The sequence below is a fragment of the Pithys albifrons genome, chromosome 15, assembly GCF_047495875.1.
Source record: "Pithys albifrons albifrons isolate INPA30051 chromosome 15, PitAlb_v1, whole genome shotgun sequence".
NCBI classification, from domain to species: Eukaryota; Metazoa; Chordata; class Aves; order Passeriformes; family Thamnophilidae; genus Pithys; species Pithys albifrons.
The window spans coordinates 17,611,254-17,629,572 of NC_092472.1; the positions used below are offsets into that span (position 1 = coordinate 17,611,254).

At 50.8% G+C, this 18,319-nt stretch overlaps 1 protein-coding gene across 2 annotated transcripts in view; it reads right to left on the reverse strand.

Annotated features, from left to right (window-relative positions):
- The window catches only part of JADE2 (jade family PHD finger 2), a 74,977-nt gene that overhangs the window by 23,400 nt on the left and 33,258 nt on the right, over positions 1-18,319 (reverse strand). For both annotated transcript variants that reach the window (XM_071570676.1, XM_071570675.1), the window contains exons 5-6: positions 13,651-13,820; positions 1,787-1,998 (exon numbers count right to left, since the gene is read on the reverse strand). In XM_071570676.1, coding sequence (XP_071426777.1) covers positions 1,787-1,998; positions 13,651-13,820 — 382 coding nt within the window. The remainder of the gene's footprint in view (positions 1-1,786; positions 1,999-13,650; positions 13,821-18,319) is intronic.

Below are 18,319 nucleotides of genomic sequence, written 5' to 3' on the forward strand. Positions count from 1 at the left end.
CAGGGAATGGGAATTCAGCAATGACAGGATCATGGCATGCTGGCTGGAAACTGGAGGTGGATCATTCCTGTGCTAAACAGAAGCGTGACGTTGTCACCAGGAGAGCCCTGAACTGTGATTTAGCAGCAGGGGGTCCGATTCCAGCTCACTGACAATTTTAAACCCACGACTCCATGTGCTTTCTAAAAGCCACGCTTCACAGGAATTAATTAATAGCAAGCCTCGTGGCCTGTGTTATGCAGATGAGATGATTACAAGGATACCTTCTGGCATTGTAGCCCACCACTGTGTGGTCCTGAGCCCCTTCCCAGGGGGATGCAGGGTGATGCAGCCTGTGGCACCAGCACCCTCATGCCCACAGGAGAGCATGACCCCCAGCAGGGTTTGGATGTGGGGCTGGCAAAGGCACGGGGCAGGTTAGATAAGAGCCACGATGCCATGTAACACCCTGCACTGTGGCTCTGGATTTAGCGGCTTAGGGTGTAAATTGGGGCACAGATTAAATCATGGACAGCTTATGGGCTGGAGCAGGGCTTAGGGCTGGACTCTGCTCCCTGAAAACAAGGGAAAATCCCTCTTTCAACAGCCCTGAAATCCAGTCTGCTGTGTCCCCTTCTGCAGCACTGGGGCTGCTGCTGAAAGCAGAGCCCACGGGGTGCCACAGCTCCCCCTGAGTCCCTGCAGTGGCACATGCCAGCTCACAGCCTGACACTGCCACTTGGGCTCGTTAGAAAAGAACCCAACACAAAAAAAATCCCCCAACGCCAACCCTGAATCATTGTGGTATTTTGTGAAATCTGATTCACTGATGGAAACCATTCAAAACACCCACCTCCTGCAACTATAGATATCTCCAGTGCTCTCCCACCTCCAGGAAGCACTGATGGAAAAGCTGCCCAAAAGATGAGCAAATGGCTCTCTTTAGAACTAAAAAACCCAAAACCCTTCACAGAGAGGGTAAAGCCCAGGAGCTGCCATCCCAGCACATGCTGCTTTCCCTTGAAGCACGACCAGTAAAACCTTCCTGGGCCCACACAGGACCTGGGACACTTGGCTGCCTTCTCCTTGTCAAGGTTTCCCCAAAAGCAGGAGCCCACAGACCTCCCCAGCAAGGGCTTGAAGCATTTGCATTCAATTCTTAAAATAAAATTATTTTCCTCCAGGCAGCAAAACAAAATGAAATCCCACGCTCACAGAGCAGAAGCTGGGGCAGAAACCCTGTGATGTGAGACAGTGCTGGTGGAGCTGGAAGGTCCCACCACCCCCTGGATGAAGCAGAGGAGGAGAAGGAGGCTGGGGGGTCTGTGCAAGCCCACCCCTCTGGCGAGCTCAGGACTGCAGACCAACATCCCTCCCAGCCACCAGCCAGTCCTGCACACAGTGCTGGTCATCCCAGGGTGTGCAAGGTCCCACTGCAGTTCAATAAATGGGGTAAAGAAAGAAGAATAAACATAGAAATGGATGAGGAGACAAAATCTCACAGAGACCAGAGCGCAAGGAGGAAGGAGAAATTCAACCTCTGGTTGTTTATTTCTGTGGGCACTTATAAAGAACTGGGGATAAGAAAGCCAGAAAAGCAAGTTTGCTGACTGTCAGCTACCCAAGACCCCACTGCTGTCCTTGCTCCACTGGAGGCACCTGGGTATCCATCAGGAAAGCTCAGCAGGAGCCTCCAGAGCCCAGGGGCAACGGGGATGGGAGGAAGCCAGAGGAGGCAACCAGAGCATGGTGAGCAGAGCCAGGCTCTGCCACGGGGCTCACCTGGTGCCCTGACACAGGGGCTCACCTGGTGCACACAGACGTTGCACTTGTCACAGAACACCATCTCGTTGCCGTCCTCCCCCTCGGGCGAGCGGCACACGTCGCACACCACGTCCTCGTCGTACTCGATGCCCAGGCCCTCCTCGGTCTCGATGGCGATGTTCATGTTCTCGTAGCACATGGTCTCCAGCTCCTCCAGCACTCGCTCCAGGGTGATCTCATCCAGCTCAGGCTTTTCTGCAAGGCAGAAGGCACAGGGTGAAGGCAAAGGCACTGATGCGCCCACCCGCCCTCGGGGAGCGTTTTGCGAAGGGCTGAGAGTTTCAGATTGCAGCTCAAGAGGCAAATCCACAGCAACGACTCGGAAAACGGCTGCCCCTAACTCGGGATGCAGTTTACATGTCATAGACAGTAACAAAATATTGCTGCTGGCTGAGAGGAAAGAAACCCATTCAGCTGAAGCAATGCGGATAATTGGGGCTGACAGTTTAAATGTTCAAGGAGACAAGTTTTGCAAAGATGCTTTTCGGCAGCGAGGGCTCAGACAAGCTCTGGCAACACAAAGTCAGTGCTTTAATTGTTAAGACTGAAAACTGACCCTTTTATGGCCAATTAAATGGAACTGTAAAACTGAACTCAAAGGTGGAAATTGAGGGTAAATGAGGGTCCTGGTTGGGTTTAGCAAAATCGGAAGGTCAGACTATTCTGGGTGGGTTTTTTATTCCCCACAAATGAGGATCTTTAATGGAAAGAGGTGGAAGAGGTGCTTTACCAGAGCTTGCTCCACAGAGACAACCAGGAATACAAGGTAATAACCAGGAGAGGCTTTTTCAGAGCAGCAACCTCCAGCAGTGGGAAGCCCAGCTGCCTTTGGGGAGGAGATGCTGCTGCCAGGAGCTCAGCACCACTGAAATGGTGCCACTCTGAATGCTGCTCCCTCAAGTGCTGCCTCTCACCCTCACACAAAGATCCTGGGGGCACAAATGCAATGTGAGGTCACTCCAGGTAAGGAAAAAAAGAAGAAAAAAAATCTGTCAGCAGCAAGAGTGAGGTTCTCAGCAAAGGGTTAGAGGCTCATTTAAGCCCCCGCCACTCCCTGTCTCCCCTTGAGCACTGTCTCATCACCCAAGAAGGCAAGGAGATGAGGACAGAAGTACCAGCAGGATGCAACACAAAACAATTAAACTTTGCATTTAGTTAGTGTGTATTATCCAGACACGGTGGAGGAGCATGACCTGCACTGCTGTCCACCCTCCTTACGGCAAAGCAGTGGGAGAAAATACCTCATTTATGAGCAGAGAAGCAGAATCAAAAGGCTGGAGGAAGCCCTCACAAGCAGTAGTTACTAATTAAATGTTCAGTGAAAAATTTGGACATCCTGGATATCTCTCCAGCCACAGTGTGATGCCCAGGCTGAGCTCTGGGACCCTGAGAAGCCCTCAGGGCTGGGAGGGATGGGGTTGAAGGGGTCCCAGGCAGCATTCCTGGCACCTCTGGCTGGATGGGGCTGGCAGAGGCTGTACCTTTCCCCCACAGGCACCACCCAGCTGAAAACTCTGTCAAGGGGGAAAGCCTCCCGTAGGCGAGCTCGGCAAGCAGGCACACCATTGTCTGCCTTTTCAAGCTCTTCCCCAATGTTTCACATTGGCACAGCTTCCCTTGGCTTGACAAGTCTCTGCAAACATCCAGCCTGGCATTCTACATGTCTATGTCGAGTCTGAGATACCATCTAAGACAGACAACACTGTTCCCTATCACAGCCCTTTCAAGGGCTTGGGCTGCTGTGCTGCAACACGCCGAGGGACCTGCCAGTACCTGCTGGATTCTGGATCCCTGCAGAGCCCCAGGCTGGCACTGGCACTGGCACAGGCTGCCTGGGGCTGCTGCAGCTCAGCAGTGTGGAGCCTCCTGCACCAGCACAGAGAGTTCTGAGCACCAGAGCTGGGGCAGAGCCACCGACTCTAGGCACAGTGCCAGTTGGATGCAATAGGTCAGGAAGCTCAAAATCATGGAATCATGGAATGGTTTGGGTTGGAAGGGACCTGGAAGTCCATCCAGTTTCAAGCTCCTGCCATGGGCAGGGACACCAGGTTGCTACAAGCCTCATCCAATATGGCCTTGGACACTCCCAGGGATGGGGCAGCCACAGCTTCTCTGCCCAACCTGTGCCAGGGTCTGCCCACCCTCACAGGGAACAATTTCTTCCCAGTATCCCACCTAAATCGATCCTCCAACTTTGAACCATTCCTGCCTGTCCTATCATTGCATACAAGTTACAGAGAAAGCCAGAGCATTATTTTTGCCTTAACTGAGTCCCTTTATAAACACACCACCCAAGGTGCACTTGCTCAACATGACTTTATGTGAGCATTAAACCAGTCCAGCAAGAACATCCTCCTCTTGGTCAGGGTTGCAACTCCCCATCTCTGACTGAGCAGGGGCACTGGAGTGTCAGCCTGGAGTTATGCTCTTCTTCCCAGCATTTCAGGCTCAGCAAAATGACCACGAAGGTGTTCCCAGCGTTTTTTCCCACACACACTTTCCAGAGCTGCCCTGTGCTCTGGGAGAGGGCAGGCAGAGGGCTGGCAGCTGCAGGAGGAAGGAAAGGGAGGGTTTTTCACAGGGTTTTCCACAGGAATCATGACCCTGACCTGCCCACTGGGTCAGGATTCCACTTCACCTCGAGTGGAAAGAACCAGTGCCCATCCCACCTCCTGCATTTTCCAGCATCACCTGCTTATTCCTGGGAAGAAAGTTCCCTCTGATCCTAAAAATGCTGCGCTGGAGCAGGACCAGCACCTCGGCAGGGCTTCCTGATCAGCCCACGAGCTGTGTGGCTGCTATAGCATAACATGGGAAAATATGGGTCTGTGCCACACACACACACACACACACAGACACACACACACACAAGCGCACACACATGCGCACACACACAAGCACACACACACAGACACACACACACAGAGACACACACACACACACACAGACGCACACGCGCGCTCACACACGCACAGACACACACACACAGACACACTCACACACACACAGACACACACACTCACACACAGACACACACACTCACACACAGACACACTCACACACAGACACACTCACACACAGACACACTCACACACAGACACACTCACACACAGACACACTCACACACAGACACACTCACACACAGACACACACAGACACACTCACACACAGACACACTCACACACAGACACACTCACACTCACACACACACAGACACAGACACACTCACACTCACACACACACAGACACACACACACTCACACACACACAGACACACACACACTCACACACAGACACACACACAGACACACACACACACACAGACACACTCACACACACACTCACACACACACTCACACACACACAGACACACACACAGACACACACACAGACACACACACAGACACACACACAGACACACACACAGACACACACACAGACACACACACAGACACACACACAGACACACACACACAGACACACACACACAGACACACACACACAGACACACTCTCTCACACTCCATTTAGATGTAACTACATTAGGAATGCGTCTGCCAAGCGTCATTCCCAATACCTCGGAGCTTATTGAATTGACAATTGCACTTGATGGGGATGAAGCGATTAATCGTTTATGAAACACTAAACAATGGGGCCTGGGGGTGAAGTGCTTTTTCCATTTGTGCTCCATTTATCTCCTTCTGCATCATATGAAGTTCGTGCTATTCAACTCCATTCATAAAATTGCCATCTTTTGGGCTGTGAAACACTCTCTTTATTGACCATGGGCAGCTAAAGAGCAAACACAAGAACTTCTCCACCAAAACACTCCCTGTGTACACGCACAAGTGGCACTATTACTGTCCCCAGGGAAGGAAAAGTAAAGCCACAGATATTAATCTTGGCTACAATGAACAAATCCAGGGACATCCATGTTTTGAGAGCATCACCAGCACAGTGGACTCTACCTGCTGACCAAGGGAATGGTATTTTCACCTGGTCAAGGCATGCCAAGGTCTTGAACGAAAAGTGGGAGAGAAAATGAAGCTTTTCTGAGCCCCCACAGGGAAGAACAGTGTAGCCACAAACTCCTCCAGAGTTTCTGTCCAGAGGAACACAGGCAGAAATGAGGCTTCAGCCTCATGCAAATAAAACCACCAGTGATTTAGAGGCATGTTCAAAACACTGACACAGGAGGAACAGGCTCCATGTCCCATCTCCCTTCCAGGAGGCCACCTGCAACCTCTCCCCATTAGCACTGAGTGAGTTAATGATGATGGGCTTTGATGTGGCCACTCAGCCTCCCTGGACACCCTGGCATTGTCCTGCAGGGCTGTTCTCCAGAGAGTGCTGCCTCCCATGGCATCCTAGATGGAAAAGAGCTGTCCCTCCTCTGCATGGGGCAGGATGCTGGGGGTGGCACATCCCCAGCTGAGGAAGGATCAGAAAGAGGGACTCTGCTTCAGAAATGGAAGAGGAGGAGAGGTGTCAGATGATGATGCACTGCAGGAGGTCTCCAGATCTGATTCAGGAAGGGAAAACATGAAGGAACTTTGCTCCAAGCAGGGAACTCTTGCTGGTATCTCTGCACTGGAGTCTGCCACAATTCCTGAAGCTCCACAACATCCCAATGATCCCAGGGAGCTCCCAAGGGGCCCAGCCCCAACCACACTTGACTGAGATCCCCACAGCACCTGGAACACAGACCTGACCTCCTTTATCCCAGAGGAGCTGGGCTGGCACCGGAGCCCCAGCGCCGCGTCCGGGAGGAGCAGCAGGCACATTCCTTTACACAACGCCGCTCTCCGCTGTAATTATGTCTGTAATATCGTAATTTATGTGGCATGAAGGAGCAATATTCTTCTGCTAAATGAATTCTCAGCTACTCCTTGTCGTGGTGTGAGCCAACTCACTGCTCAGGGAGGGAAAAAATAGCTGGGGAGCCACCACCTTTCACAAAACCGAGAGCTACTTCTGACTGAACTGTGCTCCACTGATATCAATTTACTGAAACAATAAATCCTTTCCCCCTGTGGAGAATACATGGAGATAGAAGCAGCTCATGAACAAACAGCTATCAGGGCTGCAGGCTGTGCCTTTCACTGATTCACAGCTATAAACCTGGGAGTCTACTTCTCAGGGAAAATGTAGATATAAACAAGCAAAATTATTGCTTTCATGAAATATTAATTAAAAAGGGAAAGCATTTGTGGGATGATGTAGGCTTATTATCTTTGAAAAATTGGGAGGGAAAGGATGACAGGTCCCTGATGGGAGTGGGGTGTTCACACATGGCACAGGAATCACAGACTCCAGAGATCTCTTTCCAGCTCACTGTCCCTCCAGCTCCCCCCAGGCAAGACACTTCAAACCTGCCTGCTCTGGCAGCTGAGGGGACACCAGCCACCCTGCCCTGGGCTGGGTGATCCCCTGGGCATCCTGGGTCCTGTCCCAGGCATCCCCCAGGGCATCAGGGGATGACAACCAACCACCTGAACACCACACTGGACCATCTGGGACTCCCCCAGTGACCTCCACCCCACCACCTGCAGGCACACAGCGCTTGGGAGATGCAGCAATTGTGCATTAATCTTTTATCAGTGTTATTTATAAACAGATCCTGCATGTAAAGCGTGACCAACACACCAACAGGGAGCTGAGCATCCACAGTAAAACTTCCAGACATTTTGTTACAAACACAGCCTGCTAATGCACTTAAAAGATTTACACGAACCAATTATCACCCTTTCTGCCACCCACCGACACCAATTATTGCTCAAATTTAAGATGATGACAAATGTTTCAGAAGCCACTTTCTAAGCTGCTGCGCCTCTGCAGCTCTGCTGGGCTCTGACAGAGCTGTCCTAGAGCACTCCTGATGAAAGCCTTTGCTCCATCCAGCAGCAAAACCTGAGTATTGCTGGAAACTACTGCAATTACTGCCAGGAATTTATGGAAACAGCAAAACAACAGCGTGATGTGAAAACTGATTGTGCTGAAAGATGTGGAGGCAAAATGTCTGAAGTGTCTCCCACTGATCTCCAACCCTGCTGTCTATACATTGATACATCATGCACAAACAATTAATACATTAATATACACATGGTGCAGATTATCTGGTTCTCTAAGGAACTAAATAAGCTCAGCTGCCCCTTCCAGAGGCTTGCAGTGCCAACAACTTAAGGAACTGGCACCTGAAAATATTTCTGAATTTCCTCGCTTAAAGATAAGCTTAAAGGTCAAGGCTATTTTCAAACACAAGGATTATTTGGGCTTGGGTTCTTCCTCCTCCTCCCTCCCTTCCCTCAGCCCAGCAAATGGTCCCATCTCACCTGGGCAGGGGCACCGTGGCTCCCACTGCTCTGGGACCACCCCTGGCCAGAGGTGGTGGAGGTGGCCATGGGGGCAATGCTGTGTACAGCAGAACTAAAAGCTCTACACACCCTCCTTTGGCTTTCCAAGACCCCCAGTACACTGTTTGGACCTGCCACAGTATGTTCTCACCTTCATCACTGTTGACTGCCACTGTTCCCGACTGCCACCGTTCCCGACTGCCACCGTTCCTGACTGCCACCGTTCCTGACTGCCACCGTTCCTGACTGCCACCACTCCTGACTGCCACCACTCCTGTCTCTTCACCCTCTGAGCCCACCAGCCTGGCCTGTATACAAGGTGAGTTCTGCTCTTGCATTAAATTGGGGTAGGAGCCCCTACATTAAGAGCAAAGTGTGAGAGTGGCACCTGCCCTGGGCAGCTCAGGTGAGTCCTCCCTTTGATACCAACACCACTAATCCAGACCAACAGAACATCCCTGAGAGCAGCTCCAGCCCTAAATCTGTTTCCAAAATACTTCTAACCCATACATCAGTACCTCTAATAAATATCTTCTGCTCGTAACACAAGGTAGTGGAGGGTGTGCTGGTTCCTTGTCCACACACCCCACCCATTTGCTGCTGAAATGGTACTTGTGCCATGAGCTTACAAGCAAGCTGGAGAATGAAGATTCCAGGATTCCAGGCTACACATGGATGTTTGTTGTGGGCTGCAGCACAAACATGTTATAAAACAGCTCCAAACTGGCAGGATTTCTTCAAAACAACAACAACATTATCCAAAAAAGCCAGACCCTGATTTATCAATGGGCTACATTTTCCCAAGCTCTGAGTGGCAAAGCAGGCTGAGCCTGGGTGTGGGGGAACAGCAAGGAAGAGGTGCAGGGGCAATGCTGGGAGTGTCCCCTGTGGGCTGGGGGGAACATGCCTGGAGGGGGATGCTGGGCTGGTGTTAAAGGAAAGAGATTCCCACTACAAAACCAACAGAGCTCTGCACATCCTGCTGCCAGCCAGGGCTGGGGAGCACCCCGTGGTGGGACAGCAGCCCTGGGTCCCCCCCTGCAGCTGGTGCACCCCTGGGGAATGGGGCTGTGCCTCTGCTGCCACCATGGCATGGTGGGGAATCGCTCCCAAAGTTGGCAAAATAACAGGAGAGCTTCAAATGGCAGAGTTCTGCCAAGGGCATGGAGAAATGGGACAAGGGGCAATGGCTTCAAACTGACAGAGGGCAGATTTAGATCAGAAATTGGGAAGAAATTCCTCCCTGTGAGGGTGGGCAGGCCCTGGCACAGGTGCCCAGAGAAGCTGTGGCTGCCCCATCCCTGGGAGTGTCCAAGGCCAGGTTGGACAGGGCTTGGAGCAACCTGGGCTGGTGGAAGGTGTCCCTGGCCGTGGCAGGGGTTTAGAGCTGGATGATTTTTAGCTCCAATCCAAACCATTCTGTGATTCCACACTGGGGTGGCCCTGCACAGCTTGGACACAGAGATGGAGACCTGTGGGTGGGCAGCAGCTGCCTGGAGACAGGCTCTGCTTGGCAATGCCAACTTGCTGCCTCAAGATGCCAAAGGGGATCCCAGAATCCCCAAAGGATGCAGTAGGATGGGAATAACCTCACCCTGGGACACCAAACACTGTCAAGGAGGCAGCAGGCACTCTGTGAGGAGCACAACCACTGGCAGCCTCTGCTCCACCGAGCACATCTTCCCCAGGGGCACTCCACTGACTTCAGCTGATTTCTCATCTGCCTGACCAACCTCACCTCTGCTGAGGGAGGTATCAGCTCATTAGTACACAGACATATCTCAAATATGCAGCCATGAATTCCCCCCGGAGCTTCAAAAAGCAATCCATGTGACCTTTGCATGTTCCTGCCATAAAATACCAGGAACACCTCCAGCTCCCAAGATAGAAGCTGTGGTGGGCATATGTGAGCAGAATACACCATATGGATTAAGTCAAGGGAATACTTAGAAACTTCAACTCTGCCTTCAGCAAAATCGATTCCAACAACAATTTTAGCGATTTCTCGAGGATTTTCCGTGGGTTTGTGAAGTGCCGATCCCTGCACAGGGATCTTTCAGCCTTGGCCTTTGAAGTCTCTCTAGCCCTGCTCTTACAATAGCTTTGGACTTAGTGGAGATCACAAAATACAGCATAAAATGTTAATATAAAAATGAAGACTTAGGGCATGGCTCCCATCTGAAAGGAAAGGCCTGGGCTGCGTGGAGTGGCATGGACATAAATCTGGCTCAGGCTTTCATTCAGCCTCCTTCACATCCACTTTTTTCACAATCTCATATTGCAGCAGCAACAAATAAAACACTTAGGCATGCCTAAATACTGACCTCATCTCTAGCACACTGAGGTTCTTTAAAAGCACATTTCCACCGAGTACAGCAACAGCTACTGAGGCATCTTACTGGGGGGTTAAAACTATTTAAAGCTCTCCTATGTTTAAAACTTTTGCTTTTCATGTAAAAGTTTTGCCTTTCGGAGCAATTCCACCTAATTGGAAGAGGAGTCAGCAGGCAGAATGCAGAGAGCAGGAGCTATCTGGAGGTTTATCTGATCTCTGTGATAAAATTCCATCCCTGGGGTGACCTAAAAAGGACTGGAAAAGGCATGTGCTACGTGGATCCACGAAAGGAGAGCTGGATGATCTCATAGGTGTTTTCCAGCTCTCCTCCCCACAGATCCTCAAGAGCCACTCAGAGAGCAGGATCCTTCTTTGTCATTAAATACTTTGGGAATGACATATTGTGCCCCTGGACTGCCCAGTGACAACAGTTCAGCAAACACCCAGGAGGAATTTAAACTTCTGCCTGTCTCTTAAGGCTGGGAGATAACTCCTGACTGCTCTGAATGGAAGGGGAGGCTGCAGCTCTCCAGTTAAGTCATGTTAATGATCTCAGAGATTAGCAAAGGGGGTTTGGAACTCTCAGAGAGTCATTAACGTCAAGGGCTTCCGGGAGAAAGTGCTATTTATGGACTGCCTTTGGACCAGCCAAGGCAATCCTCTGCCTTGGGTGGTCAAGGGCACCCAAATCCCACCCTGGCTCTTCCCATGGGAAGCAGAGGGAGCAAAGACTGCTCTGGCACAGCCCAGGAGGTGAGCAGCAATAGATTTGCTGTTACAGCTTTCCTCTGTGAACATCCAAACTCCATCACTTCCATAGGCAGGAAAATGCATCCCCCCAAAAGAAGCCCCCTGCCCTGAGACTGTGGTGGGCACAGCTGCCATGGGTGATGTGACCACAGCCCTGAGCCAGGAGCACCAGCACCCATCTCACCCCACCTGCCAGACCTCCAGCTCCCTGCAGCTCCAGGGATGGGTTATTAATCAATGCCACATGCTTTCCTTTTCAAGTCACTGGAAAAAAATGTACCAGCCCTTGCACTGCTAGACAAGTTGGGAGGGCTGGGGGATGGGGTGAGACACCAGAATCCACTGGGATGAAGCCTCATCTGCAGTGGATTTCACGTGCCAAAGGCTGGTTTTCAAAGCTATTCTCTCCCCAGCATATTTAGGGCTCAGCCAGCAAGGCCAGCACTCCTTCAGCAACAGAAACAGGCTGGGGAAGCAGGTGGGGGGCAGTGAGTTCTCTGCACCACCACTGCTGAAATCCCCCTGGTCCTTATTGCCAGCTATGGTTGGCCACTGCAGGAGGGCTCAGGGGCTCCATCAGGCTCTGTGGTTCCATCCAGCCTGGCACTGGACAAACACCTCCTAAGGACCACCCTTGGAAAAGCTGGAGGGCTGATCAACAAGGAGATGGAGCATCTTGCCCAGAACTCCAGAGGGTCAGCAGCAAAGCATCACCTGTGTCCTGACATCGATCCATGGGAATGCTGAAGTGCCAGCCCACCCAGAGCACCTGCACAGAGTGGGGGGTATGCCTGTGGGGAAGCTCCTGCTCCCCTCCTAACCCCATGCAGGGGGTATGGCTGTGGGGAAGCTCCTGCTCCCCTCCTAACCCCATGCAGGGGGTATGGCTGTGGGGAAGCTCCTGCTCCCCTCCCAACCCAACTCCCTCTCAAGGCAGTGACACTGGAGGAGCCACCTCTCTCCCCCCACACTCAGGCTGGGCCCAGAGGTGACGTGGGGACACCAGCAGCCAGCTCCTGTCTGGCCTGGGGCAGGGACCTTCCCGTTATCTCAACCTTCCATCAGCACAGCAGCTCCACATCTGAAAGCCATTTAGGGCTCTGCATTTGAAACCTAATACTTTGGAGAAATAATAAAGTGAGCCAAATTTAACCCAACTGAGCTGCAGAAGCCAAATCTCGGCCCATTGCCTTTCTAGAGACTCATGAAACACACACAAGGGTGAAGTAGAAATAGAGACAACTCTTGTCTGGAGCCCAGGGACACCTCTGAAGGCCATGCAGTGGTGGAGACAGTGAGTAAATGTAGCAGGGGATAGAGAAGGCACAACATGGTCAGCACAATGCCCAGAGTGGTACAAGCTGGTTTCTTGATGCAGCAACAGCAGCTGTGCAGTGTTGCAGAGGTGGATCCTCTGCAAGATACCTGAGCAGGACTGAGACACTTGGCTTTGTCCAGCAGCACTCTCTGCTCTGCCCAAGGAGTTCACTGTAGCTGAACACACTTGTGTGTGCTAATGACAGAGCTGAGGCTGCTAAGACAGGACCAGCTAATGAGGGCAGAACTGACTGTGATTTGACAGTGGTGCTACAGGCTGCACAACACTGAAATTATGGGAAATCCAATATACAGGATACCTATAACAGATAATCAGACAAACTGGCAAAGCAGCCTCTCTCACTTTCTTAAGGTCATGGTAACAAAATTTGATTTTAAATCATGAGTACACCAGAAGAACAGAGATCCAAGATCAGTTAATGTGGTGTCCAACTTCTGAGCTCGTTGATGCCCCAGGCAAGCTCACTGACCTGCATCTTCCTGCATCTCACTGCAGCCCTCAGCCAGCTGCCCGTGGGACCCAGCACAACCCTCCTGCTCTGCAGGGCACGATCCCATCTGCTCAAAGACTTGGTAACACACTTTGCCCCACCCTTGAAAGACCTTTGCCACCAGGAGTAATGCCTCATGTAGGCACACTTCAGCCTTCACTGACCTCACAAGGTGAATGGTTTATTGAGGTGTTATTCTTACCTGCACAGCAGCAGCTACACCACAGCAACCCTTACCTAACAAGGACTGGAAAATCCCTCCACAGTCTGGCAGGATTACACACCCATGGGTCTGTGCCAACAAATCTGCCCAGCAGACCATGCTAAGCACTAGTGTCAGTGGTCAAATTCCAAGTTCAGGTACTTGCACTTGACCAAAATGCACTGAAGGATTTGAAGAATGTGCAGTGATATAACAGCAGGGATGCAGGCAAAGTTATGCTGTGATTTAAAGATGTCTGGGAAAGGAGACAATCAGGACCAGCATTTCTGAGATTTCTTCTCCAAGGCCTTTTGTCCCACATGGTTACTCAAAAAGCCTGAGACACCCAGGCAAGGAGAAAAGCAACAGCAATACTCACCCATCTCCTTGAGCTCCATATTGACAAGTTCCAACCAGCAGGCATCGAGCTCGTCCAGGTCATAGCGGCTCATCCCTTGCAAGTAAGTCCTCGTAGCTTCTGAAATCTCAGAGCCAGGCAGGCTGCTCGGTGAGACCTGGGAAAGTGAGTTCTCCAGCTGGGGGATGATCCTGGAAGGAAAGAAGGAGAGGATGAGAAAGAGCTACAATTCACAAAGTGTTGTTTCTTGCCCTGGAGAGTGAGGCCACGCTGTGTACAAATCTGACTCCAGGACTGAAAGCACCAAAGCCAACCCCAGCACGGGTCCATGGCAACTCTCCTTCCACCACGGCAAGAGTTTTCCCACTGATCTACAGAAATTAACTCTTTACATGAGAAAAATGAGCTACAATGGATATGATGGTCCAAATACTGACAGCAGCAGTGACCCCCCCAGCCATTAACTCCTCCATGTGCTGTGCCACTGCAGTGCCACATCCACACTGTGCCAGCCAGCAAGCTTGCCACTGGAGAACATCCCACAGTGGCCTGAGATTTGTTCTCAGTGCTCTCTAATCACGACCACAGGGATGGGGAGAGGAGCTGCCTTAACTGCTGCAAACTCCCTGCCCAGAGAGCGACCAGGTGCTGGCTGTCAGCTCCTCTGCCTTTCCTTGGCACCTCTGCAGCAACGTGCATGAGACTTGCCATGCACATGTCAACAGTGTCGTGCCTAATGACATGCAAGCAGAGGACAGGCTGGAAATGAGAAGCAGCCTGTGGTGCCAGCTGATGGATCTCGGCAAAGCTGGGAGCTGGAGCTCACTGCAGTATTTGCACAGCTCACATTTCCTCCCACCAAATCCACCTCCTGGCACAGATATCAAGACAGAAAGATGCTGCAAAGGAACATCAACCAAACAGCAACCCGTTGCAGAACATCAGCCTCTTCCAAGCAGCTTCTCCCCATGTAAAGCTGGAGGACACAGTCCTGCTCTTGCACCAGTGCCAGCTGGGAAGGCCACTGATGCCTGCAAGACTTTTGTCTGCCTTCTGTCCTGCTATGCAAGTTAATGTCAGAGCATCGAGTGCCTCGAGCTCCGCAATGTGTCTGGGGCAAAGCCATCGTGTCCATCATGTAACCAGATGAATTGTGGTACCAGATGCTCCAAGTAAGTACCAAGGGAAGAAACTTGTGCCCAGCTGTCCTTGGGAATGGGATCCTACCTGCCCTGCTCAAGGTCAGGAAGAAAATTTGTAGCAGGGCAGAAAAATGAACCCGGAGTTTCTACAGACCCAGACACGTAGTTTAATTGCTGTCCTCTGCAGTCACAAACACTGGAGGTGCTTCCAGAGCCACCAGCAGGAGAAGCAACAATTTAATTGCTCAGAGAGGGAAGTATCAAGAAAGGGGTTATTTTCATCTTTTCTGCTTTACTTTCCCCACCAGTAAATTGAAAACAAAGTTGTGACCCAATGCCCTGAGTGCACGTCCAAATTTCAGTTCAGGAAATGAAAATAACCCCATGAAAGGACAGCTCTCAGACTCCACATCTTAAAACGAGCTCACTGTCATCTAGAACAGCTCTTGGGAATTCAGTAATGTCTGTATTGAATGCAGATGGCAGTAATAACACTGAAATTAAGACATGCTCTGGCCAAAGCTTCAGGATTGACATCTAAGGAGCTCCCAAACCCCTAAAATCACAGAATCACAGAATGATTTGGGTTGCAGGGAACCTTAAAGATCATCCAGTTCCACCTCCCCCTGCCATGGGCAGGGACACCTTCCACTATCCTAGGTTGTTCCAAGCCCCATCCAGCCTCGCCCTGAACACTTCCAGGGATGGGACAGCCACAGCTTCTCTGGGAAACCTGTGCCAGGGCCTGCCCACCCTCACACAGAAGGATTTCTAATATCTAATCTAAACCTGCCCTTTGTCAGTTTGAAGCCATTGCCTCTTGTCTAGTCAGTACATGCCCATGTAAAAAGTCCCTCTCCAGCCTTTCTTGTAGCCCCTTTAGGCACTGGAAGATGCTATTAAAAAGAAAACCAGAAACTGTTGGTACAACATGCATTGGTTCGTGGGGGACTGAACCCCTCCTTCCCATGTCCAGCTCACCCCTGCACAGAACCAGGAGGGTCAGCAGCCAGGCTGGGCACACCTGTCTTACAGGAGAGACCTCAGAGCTGTTGAGACAAAACCAATCCTCCCCCTGCAGTGAAGGTTCTGGCTGGAAAGAGCTGCCTGAGCAGCACAGGGCCAGCTCTGTAAGCCTCCTCTAAGCTGAGTTACACAAGCTGCTCACAGAACAGGCGGCTGCAACAGGTGATGGTTTGACACCAGGCCAGCAAGGGATGCTCAGGATGGCAGGAAGAAGGAGATGCTATTTTTACCCTGGCATAAAAGGGCAAAGATTAATGCTCTGTGTACATATCAAAGGACTATCCTGAGCAGGTCATCCACTGTATTGACAGTGCTGAAAAACACTCGGTGTGATAAGGATGCTGACGTGACTGGAGAAAACATGGGACATACGATACCACGAGCTGGGCACTGCACTGCACTGCCAGGGAGGCACATGGCACCTGCCTGAGCATGGGCATGCCAGTCCCAACCTCTGTGTGCCCCCACCTTCCTTCTGCAGGGACCTTGTGAAGAAGGGCTTTTCCTGGGAGACAAGTGAACTCTCCCCAGTCACACATCTGCCTGCCCAATGCTCCCAAACCCCTCCAAACCTGGATGTGTGCAGACTCTGAGGTCCTGGCTCTGCCCAGCCCCTGGTGATGCAGAGATCACAGGGAGCTCAGGGGGTCACTGATGGTAACAGCACCACCAGCAGTTGATGTCCAGCTTTTCCTGACACTAATTAAATGGAGTTTGCTCTGGTTTAATGGAAACTGGCACTTACAGAGTGACACTTCACTTCTCACCACGTTACTGATGCTGCAGATCAAGGTAATTAAGATACAAACATCTAACAAGCTCCACATGCTCTCTGATGCTCTTTAAAAGGTTTGAAATGTGCCAATGCAGTATGGCAGGTGCCTCCCCCCATCTGGAAACACACAGATCAGAGAGGGATGATCAGGTGCTGGAGCACTCAGCAGCCACTTTCCATTACTAGTTGTTAGCCCTACAAAGAAATAAGTATTAATATGAAATGCATCTTCTTAAGAGAACCACTAAACTTCACTTTTGGAGTTTCCTCTCCGTGTCCCCAAGCTGATCCAGCAGCATGGGCTGGATCCCCAGGAGTTAATCCAGGCTTGGGCATGCTGGGACACATTTGTGCCATGTTCTCACCATTTCAAATATCAGATGGAGGAGACCAGAAAATAAGAAATTGAAATAACTGCTAAACTATTTTTCATACAGTGAGGAGCCTGCATAACCCTATGAAGACTTGCTGGAAGTCTTGTCCAGATCAGCCTCCTGGCTCAGCCACAGCACTTGGCCAAACAGGAGGATTTTCTGCCTTGCAAACAATTCAGCAAACCATGTGAGAGGCTGTGCCTGGTCCCATGAGCATCCCCTTCCACCTCCAGGAGAACTGGAGGCTGCCAGATGCTGAGGCTCACATGGGACACCCTGAGCATCTGGGAAGACCAAGCAGGATGTGATGCCCAGGGGTGCACAGCCTCCCATCAATTCCTGGATTTGTTTCAGTGGGTAAAATCATGTTCCTAAAAAGCAGCTCACTCCTCCCTGACACAAGTTAACACACCTGCAAAGGGCTTCTTGGTGTTCAGTAGAAAGATCAATGATTTCAGTGACAGTGCCTTGGGCAAGGAGAAGCACTGGAAGGAACAGATCCTACAATTTAGCACAACAGAGCAATCCTTTGGAAAAGTCCATGTCCTGCCTTACAGCAATACAGAAACTAGACCAAGCTGTGCACCCCTCCTCAACTCCAACAGCATCAAGAGACAGCCCCAAGGTCTGCCAGCTTTGTGCTGCCCCCACTGAGGTGAGGACACAGCAAGAAAAAGGGAACCAGTCACCAAGGCCGCTCTCACCAGTCTCCTGCCCATCTCCTGCTGTGCCCTGAGAGTGGGGAAACCACCAGGGCTCCACTTCCACCCAGAAACAAGGTTTAATCCCTTTGGAAATACTCATGTTCCCAAAGAGATGTTCAGTGGACCAGGAGAAAGCCAGGCTGGGTGCTGAGGAGTTTGCAAGGCACCCAAATTCCCTGCAGCATCTCCGTGAAGAGTCACCACAAAGGGCCAAACCATTTGCAGAAGCTCAGTGACACTGGAGGAGCATCTACTCCTTTATTTATCCAGCCAGCCAGAGACAGAACATTTTAAAAAAATCTGTATCAGTCAAAGGCTCATTTAAACGAAGGGCTGAAAATTGGGAGCAGCCTGAAAAGCACAACAAACCTGAGGCCATTAGTCTGAAAGTGGGTCTCAAGGGCACTTGAGGAAAAGGAGTAAGTGGACCCCAACACTCTTGAGGATCACATCTATCCCTGGAGATTACACAGTAATAAAATATACTCAGCAAATTCCCATGGTTAATCATCTCTGTAAACTGAATGCTTCACTTGGCTGAAGGGAGAAGGCAATTTTTTCTATATGCTCTCTTTTAATATACCAGATAGAAATAATTAATCCTGCATAGTGTTTCTCATCTGAAAACACTTAATTTTATTACAGCAAAGGCTTTAGTCAGTCATCTTT